Raw genomic sequence first — 15,115 nt, 5'->3', positions numbered from 1 at the left:
GATTTTTGAGCACTCAAAGCAGGCAACAGTTTCATATCCCAAGGTAAATTCACGACATATGGTACCTCGTACTGAAAACCAATTTTTATTCTTACCTCGTGCTCTTTCCACTTTTCGGTTCGAATTCTTTGATTTGAAGATTTACCTGTGGGAAATTCATCAATGTTACACCCAAGTGCGTCAATTTTAGCTTCAAGAATAAACCCATAATCTCGTATACTTGGACTCCTGTCCAATGCAGCTACTGACTTTGGAGTAATAAAATCGCTCCTCATTACATATTTACTTGTTCCAGGTTCTGGAACAATAGTTCCAGGTTCTGGAATACTTACTCCACGTTCTGGAATAATAGTTCCAGGTTCTGGAATAATAGTTCCAGGTTCTGGAATAATAGTTCCAAGTTCTGGAATACTTATTCCACGTTCTGATATACTTGTTCCAGGTTCTAATATACTTGTTCCAGGTACTGATTTATATGCTATATGTTTATCTTCCTCTATTTTGATTAACCGAAGTGCATAAGCATGTGCAATATTGAATAAATTGTTTAAATTACTCTCAAATTCTTGTTGGCGCTGCCTGAATACTTCTTGCAGTTTCTTTGCATTTTTTTTTGTAAGTCTCTCCAAATTTGCTACAGGTTTTTAAGTTTATTCACACAATTTGGCAACGATTTAGTGGGAATGCGTGCCTTTTCCCAAAAGGTGATTCATTCCCGAATAGTGAGGTTTGCACTTTCACTGATGGTTAAATTTACTTCTTGGATGCTACAAAACAAAACAGACAGAACTTGTCCGTTAGAGGGAAGTCTCAAGCCCGTAATTTGGTGTTTTACGACTCCCTATTAAAAATATCTCTTTTTTCGAACTTTGCAATTCCACTGCCATGTTTCGTTCCCTACAAAACGACTATACTGCGCTCGCTGACCGGAATGTATTCGTACTGACATGTTTGACGGTTTGCAAATTGCCACGGCTAAGCCCCCCCCCCCCCCCAACCCAACATATGTTTTTCTGTTTTCATTTGTTTTCTGTGCACTGTTTACAGCTGTTTTGAGTTTCACAAAGTATCGCGTCGCCAGCGTTCGCTTGCTTGTTCAGCGCTACACGTGCTATTTACACGTTTAGGCCTTTAGGCGCAAGTCGGCACGGGTTACCGTGCTTCAAATTGCATGAAACTTTTTTTACAATGGTTTTGATATAAAAGGAAAAAAATAAGAGGGTATGCGTTTAAAAAAATCGACTTTCATTTTTTTGGGACACCCTAATATATATATATATATATATATATATATATATATATATATATATATTAGGGTGGTCCTTATTTTTAAAGTTGTAAATATTTTACACGACGCCCCCTCAATTTGTTCCATTATACAAATAAATGATCCATGCAAAATTTTAAGTCAATCCATGAATATTAACACGTGCCCCTAGGACCCCCTTTTTTTGAGTTTTAAAGAAAAAATTGCGGATTTTCTCATTTTTATGTAAAAATATTCCTAGGTTTCATTTTGAAAGTAATTTCGAACCTCAATAGATGTTGCTACTTCCAGACCAACTATTTTCTCGCTTTCATTCTGTAAAAATTTACATATTACATAGGGTACATCTACACCAATGGCCTTGGGACAGGCATACCGCTATTCGCGCTCGTTTCAATCCAAGCGGCAGCAGAACATTTCTTTCCATCAACATGGACACAAAGGATTCTAAAGGCCATTAATGAATGGCATAGGCCATTAAAGAATGATTTTTGACAACAACAAATTGCCTCCTCCAGCCTTTGGGGGTGTTGATTTAGAAAATTTTCTGTGTATGTAATAGGTGTGGCAAATAGGGTCACTAGGTTTCCATGCTATAAATATAAGTAATGACAATTATATTTTAATTCCCCGTTCTTTAGTTATATACTTAAATGTTTATGCATTCTTATATTCTAAATTTTGAAAAATCCTCGATTACCCTACCATAAAAATAAACTCTATTTTCCATAACTAAAATATAAATTAAAAAAAATTCCAGATCGGAATAATGTAAAATTCTATACTTTAAACTGTCTTCTATTTCAGTACATAGTCCTTTATTATCATCAAATTCCTCTTGCAATTCACAAGATTTAGAAACTGAAATGGGTATCTATCCTTACCTGTTGAACCTTTTTTCTATCTCTGATCTACCACAACGCAAAAAAGCTTGACAACTATTGAGATATGCTCGCATTTCATCAATGTTAGACAAATGCCATATTAGGGACAAAGATGCTGCTCATTTATTAACAGATTATGTAGATGCAGTGAATTTAAATCAAAATAACCTTATGATCAATCGTACATCCCTTAAGAGAGCAAGAGAAAATCTTCGAGAGGTAAAATCAGATTTCATGAATTTAAATTTAGATTTTTTAGTTATTCCCTGGGATGCAAAGCTACATCCAGATGTAGCTGAAAAAAAAAAAAAAAAAAAAAAAACGCCGATAGGCTTACCATGATAGCTTCAGGTTCCAATGTTGAACAGCTACTCAGAATTTCTAAAATATTTCTTCAGTTGTATATGTGTGATATCTTAGATGATTGCTCTTTATTGCTAACTGTTCAAGCTGTAGTGTTTTACACAGCGGCTTACAATACCAACCGTATAAATTGTGCAGGTAATTTTTTAGAGCAAAAGCTGAACGGTGATATATCGCATTGGTATTGCTATCATCATGCACTTGAAATCGTACTGCAGAGTGTCTTTAAAGAAGTTCTTGCCTTTCTTAGTTCTAGACTCGATATTCCATTATTTAACCGCTTCAAAATTCAAAAATTACACATACTACTTAAATTCTAAAAGAAGAATTTGATGACATAGTATTGTTTATAGAAAGCGGAATTAAGAAATATTACAGAGAATTCTCATAACGTGTAATAATATTTCTTGGTGAAGTCCTCCCTCCTACAGGGATATGTTTTCGGCAACCAGGAGCTTATCCCTGACCCAGATTGGTGGCAAAAGGAATTTATTGTTTACATATTTATATATTTAGGAAACAATTTAAATTGACCTTACATGAAGAGAATGCCCATAAGTGCTGTTTTACAGTTAAATGTTGTATGAAGATATAGTTTTTCGCAGCAACCCATTCTAGGCTTTTTAAATTAATATAAAGTCTAGTGTATCAAAAACCTGCAGCGTACAAAATGATGACAAACATGCAGCAGAAGCAGTGATTGAAAAATTCATAAATCACTTATGGTACTTAGGGGATGAACTAGCAGATTTGTCCGTATTGGATGAAGGAATTAACTTTGAAGATAGGAAAAGACTACTTCAAAAAATGCTTGCTGAATAGGAAGACGTGTCTGATGACTGTATAAAAAATTTCAAATAACAGTAGATAATTTGGAATACATTCTTAGTAAAGATCTTCCTCTTTATAGAATCAATTACAAGTCAATAAAACTGTTTGATAAGTTACAAACATCAAAAGATGTTTTCCTATTTGATCCTGATTCATGGCAAAATGAAGGAAGCTATTTAAAGGGAAGAGATATCGTTAAAATGCTGAAATTTGTGAATAATACAACTGAAAGAGGAGCACAATTAATCGAAGAATTTCACAATCAATTTACCAAATATGAGTCACAAAAGTAATTTAGTTTTTTACAGACACTCCAAGACTATCGGGAAAAAATGCACACGATTGAGATACATTGAGAAAAGCGTACGATTAAGGTAAAGTTTCTAAAGCAATATTTCATTCTTATTTAATGTAAAATCTGTAGACGATATGAAATAATTAAAAAGATTAATTTTAGTGCTACCTCGCTGTAAAAATATTTTGCAAACATAGGAGAAAGATGTACGGGGTCTGAAGTAAAAACTCGAAGATTTGTGGGAAAGTTATCAAAAGTGTTAAAGTTCAACGTTCTAGGGGCACGTGTTATTATTGACCGATCGAGTTCAAATTTTGCACAGATTACTTTTTATTATAGTGTCACAAAACTAACAAACTCCGTCCTATAGCACGGAGACGGGACGACGGGAGGTGTACTTATAACATGCGTGAATTCATAATTGTGGATATAGTTTAAGAGCTTTACGATGGTTATGATTCTCTTCTTCCCGTTACTACATGTTTTTAACTTTTAATTCCAAAAGCTCAATTTATGGTCGATATAAAGGAAGGGGGGTCCGGGGGCTTACCCCCGGAAAATGTTCGATATTTGAATTCTAAAAACTCAATTCTAACGACCCCTGATCATATTAGGAAGTGAAGATTCGGATGCCATTATTTGGAGGAACTGTAGTCAAAGAACGCGACTGCATCCTATCTTAGGTAAGATCAAAGGAAAAAATTTGGGTTCACAGCGACTCTTTAGGCAGTTTTTTAAAATTGAAATCTTAAATAAAACTGTAGATTATCCTTAATGATGTTGTAGAGAGAGGAAAGAGTGGTGTTCAAGGAGGTTCCATTGGAAAATTTTTGAATTCATTTTCTGTTATTAATTTAAAAACACAATTTTAAGCAAAAATTCTTGAAATTATATCTCTGAAATGGTGTTTTTTTACGTTCTTTGGTGATTTTGGAGCGGAGTTCGCGAAAGCCATCCCCTAGAAATTTTTCGAAAGTGAAGTTGTGAAAACGTGATAGATAGGCCATCGCGGGTTACATTTCGGTATGGGATGGGGTTCAGGCACTCTCCGAGGCAACCCGAAAATTTTCGAAGTCTTAAAAGTACATTTTAAACCATTATTACCAATGTTGGAGGGGGAGAGGTATACTTCCATTGGGAAATTATTCGAAATTATAGTCAAAAATACGCATTTGTAGGCCACTTTATTAGAAGACGTTATAGGACGGGATCGGACTCGAGATTACGCAAATGGAAATTTTTCGAAACTGAAGTTCCAGAAAGCAGTTTTAGTGGATTTTCGATTATGTTAAACAATTTTCTTCCTGAATTTTTCTGAATTTCAAGTTTGAATAAAAAAATTTTTCGACTACCTTTGGTGATGCAAAAGAAAGGGGTTAGGTTCGGGGCATGGTTGGCACCTTTTTAGTTCCCTCCCACTCAGAGGAAAAAATTAAAAACGATATTTAAAGTCTTTCTTCTACACATAATTATTTTAGTTCATCAAAAAATAATATTCTCTTAAAAATTCATTTATTTCGCTCTGCATAAGTGTGAAGTCTCAGAATCTTTTTCTTTTCTTCTATCATGATCTCTTAATTTTGCTCATTATTGTTTACAGTGCCGGATCTACGGGTCGTGTCACGGGCGGAAAATTTTGAGGGTGATAAGTTGACATTAAGTTAAGTAACCAAAAAGAGTTTAGGATGACTAATAATTACCTTTTCAGGACTCCAGTTTCGAAAGCTTTAAGAAGAAAGCACTTTTAAACAATTTCTGGATGGTAACCCTTTTCCCTCTCTTGTCTAACATCACCAAAGAAAGCCTTAAAATGTAGTTTTAGGATTTGTGCCTTAAGAATTTCAGCATCCTCCTTCTCCTGCTATCAATAAAAATTGCTTAAATTTGAGTTTTTAGAGCCTGAATTCCGGAGAAAGCCCTTATTTTTTTTTAAATTCCAAAAAAATTCGAAAGGAGAATACCCACCTACTTCCCTAGCTTCTCAACATTCGGGGGAAAAGGCTCCAAAGCATCACTTTTTACTTAAAGTTAGAACTAAAGATAGCCTGCGTCCTGAAGATTTCAGTTTCTAACATTTTGCGAAGCAAACCCGTATCCCCCCTCCCCCCCCGATAACGTCTCCAGTTATAATCTAAAACCACGGTTTGAAACTTGAAGTAAGAATTGTTTCAAGGGGAGTTCAGACCCTCATCCCCCTTCTCTAATCTTCCCACATAGCTTAAAATTTTGTTTTCAGCTATACCATGGGTCGATCTTTCAAACCCTTTCCTCCAAAAGATGAAATTGACTTCAGTTTTGAGCACAATTTCAGGAAAGAACCCCTTCCCCTTTCCTCTATTGTTATGAAACAACTAAAACTTTCTTTCTTTTCTTTTTCTATTCTTTTTTAAGGCCTGAATAGCTGAAAGTTTTAGGACCCTAACTCTCCCTTAAATTTCCTAAGATGCCTTAAAATTGACTTCATTTTAGAGAAAGAAAAAAAAATCCGGAGAAAACCCAATTCTCCGTTCTCCAAACTTTGCGTAAAATTGTAATTTTTAGGTCAGTTTTGAAACTTTTTTGACCCAACGGAGCTTTTCCTCCTTCCACTAAGAAAGATCAACGTAAAATTGCGTTTTAAAGACTTCAATTGGGATAAATTTCTGGAAAGCAATCTATCGAAAAAATAAGTTTTTTAATTTACCTGAGCATGTAGAAAAGCTAAATATAAATAAAAGGAGAAAGGTAGAGAGAAATTTAAACGGGTTAAAGTACGGAAAGTAGTTTTTTTTCTGAAGTTTTTTTTTTTATTACGGTCCGAGGCCCCCAGAAGCGCGGGGCCCGTAGCATTTGCTACTTCTGCTCTATGGCTAATCTGGCTCTGCCCCGGCCTTCCGACCCCACATTGTATTGTTAAAGTTGTTTGTTTTGGCAATGCCTATCACCCCTTTGAGTATGGACCATTAGTTTTGCAGCTGTCTGTATATATATATATATGTGAAACTTTCAAGACTTAATTTCAAAACAAGACGCAACACTTTTTATTAAAACAGATTTTTATTAGGAGTTTGTAATACAAAACGAGTGTTAAAACTTTTGCAGGAATACATAAAGTTACGATTTAATGTTTTAAACACACTAATCATTGAAAATGTTTACAATTCATTCAAAGAAACAGTTAAATATGTGTTTTCAGCTACTGCAATACACTTTTCAGTAATTAGTTACTTATTTTAAAGGCTGAGAGATTAGTACATAATTTATTAAAATTCAGTTAATCAACACAAAAGCAAACCTCCACTGATCAGTAGAAGACTTTTCTTAATTTTTTTTCTAATGGAATAATAAGTTCAAATCATTCTTCAATTTGAATTGTATTCATTAAACTTTTTATGTTTTCAACGCTCAGAAGATTTTTTTCTGGAAAAATTAAACTTTCTGTACAGTCAATGAAAACAAGAATCAACAAACACGATTTAAATATTCTAATGAAATTCTGTGACTAGTGCTTCTAAGATAAATGCAAATATCATTTTACTTGTCCAAAAGCATTTATAACAAGCTTTTTTTATGTACATGATTATTTTTTATTCTATTTTATTTGCATATGACTTTGTAATTTGAAGTAAAATACTTGCTTTTTTGTGATCACAGATATAACATTGGAAAAATGTCAAACTAAACATAGAAGTTTGAATGAATACTTAAAAATTATGTTTAAAGAAAACAATCACGAAAATGTAAAGATTTGTTTTTTGTAAAACTTCAGCAAAAATGTAAAACTCTGAAATACCCTTACAACAAATACCAGTACAATGAAATATCCGTTTCAACGAAATAAATTTTCAGTCCCGATTTAATTTCCAGTACATTCCTTAAATTCCATTGCAACAAAATTCCAGCTACAACGAATATAATTTTAGGCTCCTTGAAATTTGTTGTAACGAAATTTCACTGTAGTTCTTGAAGGATATTTTACGGCTTTTTCAGTTGTGTTTTAATTTAAAATTCGTCTGAATGTAAAATTGTAGAAATGTGTTCCTGAAACTGTTTTTCTTTTTTAGCCTACGTTTCCGCAAAAGTAAAAAAAAAGGGTTGACTCATTGTAAAAAATATCGCTAAAAACAAAATTAAAAAAAAAATGAATATAAAAATAAATAAATAAATGATGAGCAATAAAAAGTTAAAAAAAAATTATTTTGAGATGGGAGAAATGGTCAATCGATCTGTCGCATGCCCATCCTTGCCATAAATCTTGAAGTAACAGTCTTATTATTCCGACCAACTTTTCTTTTCATTCGAAACATCTCACTGATAACATTTCATTCCCACACTTGATTTTTTTTACTTGAACATTTCTCCATTTCATTTTGGCCACTCCCAGAAGTTTTAACGCTAACGTCTCCTCGTAATTTAAGGCAAATATAAATCCCTGACCAAGAGGCCGATATGCATTAAATAAGCTTTTTCGGAAAAGCTCTTGATGAAGAATATGTGCAAAAAAGAAAAGTTTTTTTTCCTTGTTTGGACACATTATAGATTTTTTTAAACAATCCTAAAATGTTTCATTTGTTTTGGCACCAAACAATTGAGAAAATTGTGCACATTTAAAAAAAAAAATATTTTGTTATTACAAATTCAATAAAGATCGATATACTACTTCTCGTAGACTTAATATTGACTGACAGTTAAAGATCGATTGACTGAATCAAAGCTAAGTAAATTCAAAGTGCAAATGAAATAATTGTTCAGGTAATTCTTATATTTTTATTTAATTTAGTATAATTTCCTTTTTTTTTTTTTTTTTTTGTCAAATGGAATGTTCAAAGTACCTCATTTTGTGCCAGAACGAAAGAACCGCAATCATTTTTATTTGGCATAAAACTCCTCATTTTCATTCCAAAGTTTAAATTTTTTTTAATAACTTGTCATTAAAATCGATGATGGTATGCGAAAAAGTAGGCTCGTTTGGTTTTAGACGTAATTTGTTTGCAAAGTATGCTAGCTGTCCAGAAGCTAAAATGAGTTTGGGTCATAACACTTATGTGTAAATATTTCTGAAGGTTATTCATGCCGAAATCTCGCATTTGACTTTTTAAATTAAGTAATAAAATAATCTGTACATTTTTGTTAAAATTTTTAGGTGAAAAAAATCATAAAAAGGAGTTACAGGTGATAAATTTTCAACAAATACAACGTTGAATATAATACTTAACAAGATGTCAACACGATAACGTCTCACATTTAAAAACAGATTATTAAAAATAATTTTAGCAATAAAGTTTCAGTACATGCTAAAATTATTCAATTTTCTCGATGTCTCAATATGATTTCTGAAAAGCTGATGATCAGTAAACTTGTCCATTCTATAAACTTTTAACTTCTTCACATCTAAATCTTTCAATTTTCTTCCCGTACTGAAAGCTCCTTTCCATAAGAAATGATATTTGGAGTGACGAGTACATAATCATGCTATGGATTAAACATATAAGCAACTACAAGAGGAAAATAGAAGATGACATTAAGTAAGAGATGGTAAAAGTGGTTAAACTTCGCAATCGCCACTAAAGAGTTTGGTCCTCGAATATCTTCAAAAGGAGTTATAAAAACTGATTTCTGGCCGAAAAAGCAATAGTCTCAAAATTGTCTCCCGTTGAAAACGTCCAAAGTATCTCAGAAAGCTATCCTCTTCGAAGAGACGGAAAAGTACTCTCCCATTTAACTGTTTTAGTTCATGTTTTCCAAAATTGAGCCATCAATAATGCTTTACTTTCGTATTCTCTTCAAGAATGTAGTAAAATGTTTATCTTCGTTTTCTAAAAAACGGATCCATAGCTCTTAAGAAAGCAATAGTATTGCAGAAAGAACGAAAATGGACACTAAACTTTCTCTGCTAATGTGTGCACCTAGGAAAAAAATACAAATATCAATACTTAGTAAGGAAAATACAAGGAAAATACAATAGTCTCTCTGAGCATTTTTTTTTTTTTTTTTGAATGATAGCGTTATGGTTCATTTGAGTATTTCAAACACTACTTAATGGATCGCGTCTCCAGGTAAAAGTGAAGCTCTAAAAAACTTCGCTATTTAAAATACGCGTAGTCAAAATTTTGGATTTTTTTGTCAACTGTTAATCACAAATTCACACTTTTAATTATTTTCTGAAATAATTAGAACAAAATATAACAGTTTTGAGAAGGAGTGCGTTTTTGTTCATTGCTCTTATTCTGCTTTAGAAGCCAGCTTATATGTCGTAATATTGATACACAATTTCCGTGCGTCTCTTAAGAATCATTAAGCCGCTCTGAAATTATTTTCTTTAGCACCATTTCTCAGCCTTTTTCGCGTAGCGACGCCTTAACAACCGAAAGTGTATATACGAGGGCAAACCAAAAAGCCTTTGCGCCTATTTTTTATTCGTCAAAAACAGATACATACAGGTATTTACAAATATACGTAGTCTACTACGTGCATTACATTACTTCTCCACATAGTCACCACAACGGTTCAGATATTTGTCCCACCGCAGCACTAAATTACAGATTCCCCTGTGGTAAATTCTTCCAGCTGCCTGTGGAACCATCGTCGGACCGCGTTCTTGGCTTCTTCGTAACATGTGATTCTCTGTAATGCCAGAAACTTCTTCATTGGAGCGAAAACGCGAAAATCAGTAGGGCAAGGTCTGTAGGTGCATTTCCCTGTGAATTGCTATAGGCTTTTGTCCCTTGCTCCATACAAAACGAATAACACTTCGCTGCACATAAGCTGTGGACGTCAGATGAACAACCGTCATCTTAAGTGACTGATAGCAGCTCCGCTCTTCCGAGAAAAAGCAGATACGGCTGGTACGGTTCAAGGAACTGTCACTGCTAGAAATGTATATGTTTGCTTTGTATTCATAGCCGTATTTGGGCTAAAAAAATAGGGGCAAAAACTTTTTCATTTGTCCTCGTAAATAACCCTGCGATGCCCTTGATGTAATACGTAGACTCCCGTTTATCCGCGTAATTGGGTGGCACAAGTACCGAGGATAACAAAAATCTTGGATAAACCGCAAAAAGGCTAAAATTAGGGAAAAATAAGTAAAATTTGTCCTTCCTCAATCATTTAGCGGTATTATGTATAGTACTTTCTGCAAACAGTGAAAATATATGCAGTAAAGTAAAAATGCTTCGTATTTTTGCACAACAGAACAAAGAACGATAGAAAACAAGTTTGTGTACGTTGAAGAAAGCACAATAAATAAATAAATAAGCAAATAAGACAAAAACCGAGTTTAAATTTACAATTTTTCGAAGAAATAAAAAAAACCATTGGTATTTGCTTTTTGCTGCGAAAATATACGTTCCTGATTGTTGATTGACTCGCGGATAATCCTCCCCGTGGATAATCTTGAGTTTATTGTATTTTGTGTCCAATCGCGCAAGGCCAAATATATAGTCTTATCTGACTATTATCGCAAATATTTCTGAGCGGTTCTTTTGCCTAACGTTTTAGTATCTAGTTGTTTTGGTCCATTGCGTTATACATTTTTCAAAAAAAGTTAGCAAAAAGTCTTTTTTCCAAAATCTTGAATTTCCAACTAGCAGTCTTAGGCAAAATGATATGATCTGGTAGCGATAAAATGTTGGACTAGGCAAAATGATATGATCTGGTAGCGATAAAATGTTAGACTTTTCAAAATGACATGGTTGCACAACTTGTCCACAAATCAGCTACTCTGATTCCTTGAACTTTGTGGTTTTCGTTCCACTCCACCCAATTATTGATATAAACTACCATCTTTTAAGGGGTTGTCTACTCGAAAAAGATTGAGAAACGGTGCTAGTGAAAATAATGTTAGGGTGGCATTAATGTTAAGGAAGACACAATAGTTTTGTATCAATAATACGACATCTAAATTGTCATCCAAAAGGAATTACGGTTGTAAAAAAATGCACTTTTTCTGAAAAGTTTTAATTTTCATCCGATCGTTAGAGACAATATATATGGTCTAATCAGTCTTATATTGAGTTCTTTCTCGACAGTACAATTGCCTAAGCTTCTAGAACAGAGCTGTTTTGGTATATTGTGCTTTATTTTTTCAAAAAACGTGAGCAAAATGTCACCGCCGTTGGAATCATAATATATTGCTAATGCAGTAAAACCTGTAAAGTTGACCACCTGTCTAAGTTGACTGCTAGCCACACGATTAGATCTAAACCATATAATTCAACCTCTATAATATGACTACCTGTTTAAGTTGACCACTAAAGTAGTGCACCGCAAGTGGTCAACTTACACAGGTTTCACTGTATGTAGTTAACATTTTAGACTTATTGATATGGGTGTACTTGTTCTCCGCACCTGACAGTTCCGGCCCTTTGAACTTCGTGTGTGTTTTCTTCCACCCTTTTATCCTGGGTGTTTCACAACTTCTAAATAGGTAGGAGACACGATTGTTGCTTTGTGTAATCACCCAGCATTGCAGGCTCGGAAACAGCAACTTCGTTCATTCGAAAGCATTATGCGAGAGTTCGAAACAACATAAGTTATCTCTTTTAGTACTGAAAGCTTTTAAACAGTTCGTTATTCAGTTAGTCAAAAACTACGAAATATCTGCATATGCATGCTTTCTCAATTCCTATCAGTTCACACTCTCCGTATATTATTCATGTATCTTGTTCAAATTTTAATCGTTGCAGAATACATTTTATTCATCCACTCCACTTCAAATATCTTTTTAAACTTGTAGTGAATGGCAATTGATGTCAAAATAATTTTTAAAAATATTAATTCATTATTTAAATTAATTTAATCAATTTTAGTTTTATACGGGAGAAAACAGTCCATCATCATATATAGAAAGGAAAATGGAAAATTGCAATGAATGTTATCTGTGAAGACGTATTTTGTCAAAATTCAACGGACAGACTACGGAATCAAACTTCTCCCATGCGCTCACCCGTAGTAAAATCATTTGTGCCTTGGAACTCGTATAGAGCTCAATTCAGACTTTTCCGTCATTTCCGACCCTGCAATGTTATGTTATTTCAAACCGTCATCGGGTCTTTACCCCTCTTAGAAGTTTCGAAACGTTTAACTGAAACATTGAAAATTTAAAAATCAAGTAGAGTTCTAAATATTCGGCACTCGATAACCCGGCTTCAGTCCAGAAAAAGGGCCACATCCTGGCAGTGCGAAAAAACCCCGAGCGCATCCCTAATTACCTAAGATTTTCACTACATCGACCACCCTTTCTGTCTACATTAGAAAAAGTTTCTCATTTATCTTGAAATATCTAAATTGACATTAATCTCTTACAGAAAGTTGTTGAATCATCAGTTTTTTTTACAAAATACTCTTTTATGAAGAGATGTTGAAAGAATAATTTTATTTTTAATGCATAGAATTTTAAACTCTATATATTTTTTAAATTCTTAAACTCTGTTAAGCTTTCCCCGTTTAGTATGTCTTCTTTAAAAATACATACCTGATTTGCTATCTTTGGGTATAGTTGAAACTCTTTTTACTGTAAATGGATCTAAAAATAAGAAATGGAATATATACTTAATAATATTGTTGAGTTGAACCAAATTTACCTTAATCGTGGATTCAAATTTTTAAAACAATGTTTTCAAACGTTTTTCAAAACCAAGTTCAAGACATTACTTTCATTACGAATACTGATTCCCTCCAATTTATACAACTTTGTTTAGTTTTTTATCACATTCTCTTACGAAGCACGAAAATCAATGCTAGTATGTTTATAAAAATCATTCTCTATTTGAAAAACATACAGTGCAGTAGAAAATTTTAAATCTTTCTTGGTAAAGGAGAGCAATGTAGTAAAAATTAAAAATAATAATAATAAAAATTAATTAAAAAATCAATCGAGGTTTCATTCATGAGTTTTTCATAAAAAGGGTAAGAACAGTATTGAAAGGCATTCTAAGCACTAAACTATTTTTTTTTTTAAATTTATTTTTTTCATATTTTAAATTTTCTTCATTTCTCACAAGAGTATTATGACTTTCAACACTATTATGCTGTAGAATTTCGTAGGCTGTTTCAAGACACCTCAGTTACTAAACATAATATTCGGAATAAAAATTAAAAATAAATATGTAAACAAAAAACTTATCGAGAATGATTCTGCCCTTTCCTCGTGCATTCTACACAAAGCATAGATGATATTGCACTATCTTAGCGCCTCGAAGCGAAATCTGTGATGTGCTACTTTTAAGAGGAGAGAATTAAAATCCGGCAAAATCACCTTTATGGGCAATGGGATATGACAGGGTATGTTTCAAGTTATTTATCAACACTCTTAATCCTTTCAAATTACCAAAATAATAATAATAATAATAATAATAATAATAATAATAATAATAATAATAATAATAATAATAATAACGTTTTTCAAACGCATTCTTAGTTTTAACAAATGCTGATTTAAATAAAATGAAAATGAAATTACTGCTGCAATTAATTGTTTCTCGATTACCAACTGTGAAATCTTCAAAAAAAAAAAAGTGTACAGTATAGGAATTTATAGCAAATATTGAATGCAAATTTCTGTGATATGTTTTGGTAGCATTTTATACTTCTGTAATTCAATGTTTTCATACTAAAACTAAAATTTACTGTGTCTTCATGAATCGTGCCGCACCTACCAAGTTTGACCCGATTTACTCAAAAATGAGGGGATAAAGCGGTTTGCTTAGAGATGGAAGTTTTAAGCATATCTCATTTATCATATCATGCTAATAATAATTGGAATCCTATTAAATCTTTCTTTTCAGCCATTCGTTCCTGATAAAAAGGAACACATATTTCACATGCTTTTCTTTAAAAAATACTTACCGACTTGTTTTCGAAACTGATAAAACGCTTCGAAACCAGTCGCATCAAACTTGTCGTTCGACTTGAAGATAACTCGGAAGAAATCTGCGTCCGACTCAATAAGTTTGGGCTTCTGGTTTCCGCAGTGTCGAGCCAACTTGCGATCCACTGTCTTATAGTTTGAAAACTCAACGTAATCGCTAGCAGTTTCTGTCAGACACCTTGGAAAAAAACACAAAGAAAAAAAAATCGCATTCAAAATTCGATGTTGGATATAAAATAAAGCCTTTTTACTTCATTTTTTAAATATATCGAAGAAATCAGAAAATTAGCCTGGTAAAATTTTAGAGGGCTTACCTTCCATGAAATAAATGAGAGTGAGAATATTATTTCCAACGAAACTTATGCACACATAACCATAAGAAACCACGTAATTAATGCACAAAATATTGCAAGAACTTGCAAATTCGAGGTTTCAGGGAATTATTTTTTTAAAGCAAAAAACTGAGTTTGAGGATGTAAAGATATGCGATGAAAAATCAGATAGACTTTTTATTGAATGAGTTTACATCCTAAAGTTTACAATTTTATGTAATAAAAAGGGAGTTCCTTGAAACCCTGAAACTGGTTTCTACAATTTCATACAATATTTGTGCATTGATTACGTTGTCT

At 33.1% G+C, this 15,115-nt stretch overlaps 1 protein-coding gene across 1 annotated transcript in view; it reads right to left on the bottom strand.

Annotated features, from left to right (window-relative positions):
• Positions 1–6,688: 6,688 nt before the first annotated feature.
• LOC129218142 (suppressor of lurcher protein 1-like) overlaps positions 6,689–15,115 on the bottom strand; it is a 206,258-nt gene continuing 197,831 nt past the window's right edge. Inside the window, exons 7-9 of the mRNA XM_054852355.1 lie at positions 14,465–14,664; positions 13,092–13,142; positions 6,689–9,525 (exon numbers count right to left, since the gene is read on the bottom strand). Coding sequence (XP_054708330.1) covers positions 9,458–9,525; positions 13,092–13,142; positions 14,465–14,664 — 319 coding nt within the window. The 3' untranslated portion in view covers positions 6,689–9,457. The remainder of the gene's footprint in view (positions 9,526–13,091; positions 13,143–14,464; positions 14,665–15,115) is intronic.

The sequence above is a fragment of the Uloborus diversus genome, chromosome 3 (genome assembly GCF_026930045.1).
Source record: "Uloborus diversus isolate 005 chromosome 3, Udiv.v.3.1, whole genome shotgun sequence".
NCBI lineage: Eukaryota > Metazoa > Arthropoda > Arachnida > Araneae > Uloboridae > Uloborus > Uloborus diversus.
Note: the sequence above shows the minus strand (reverse complement) of the source record. Positions and strands in the feature narration are given on the sequence as shown.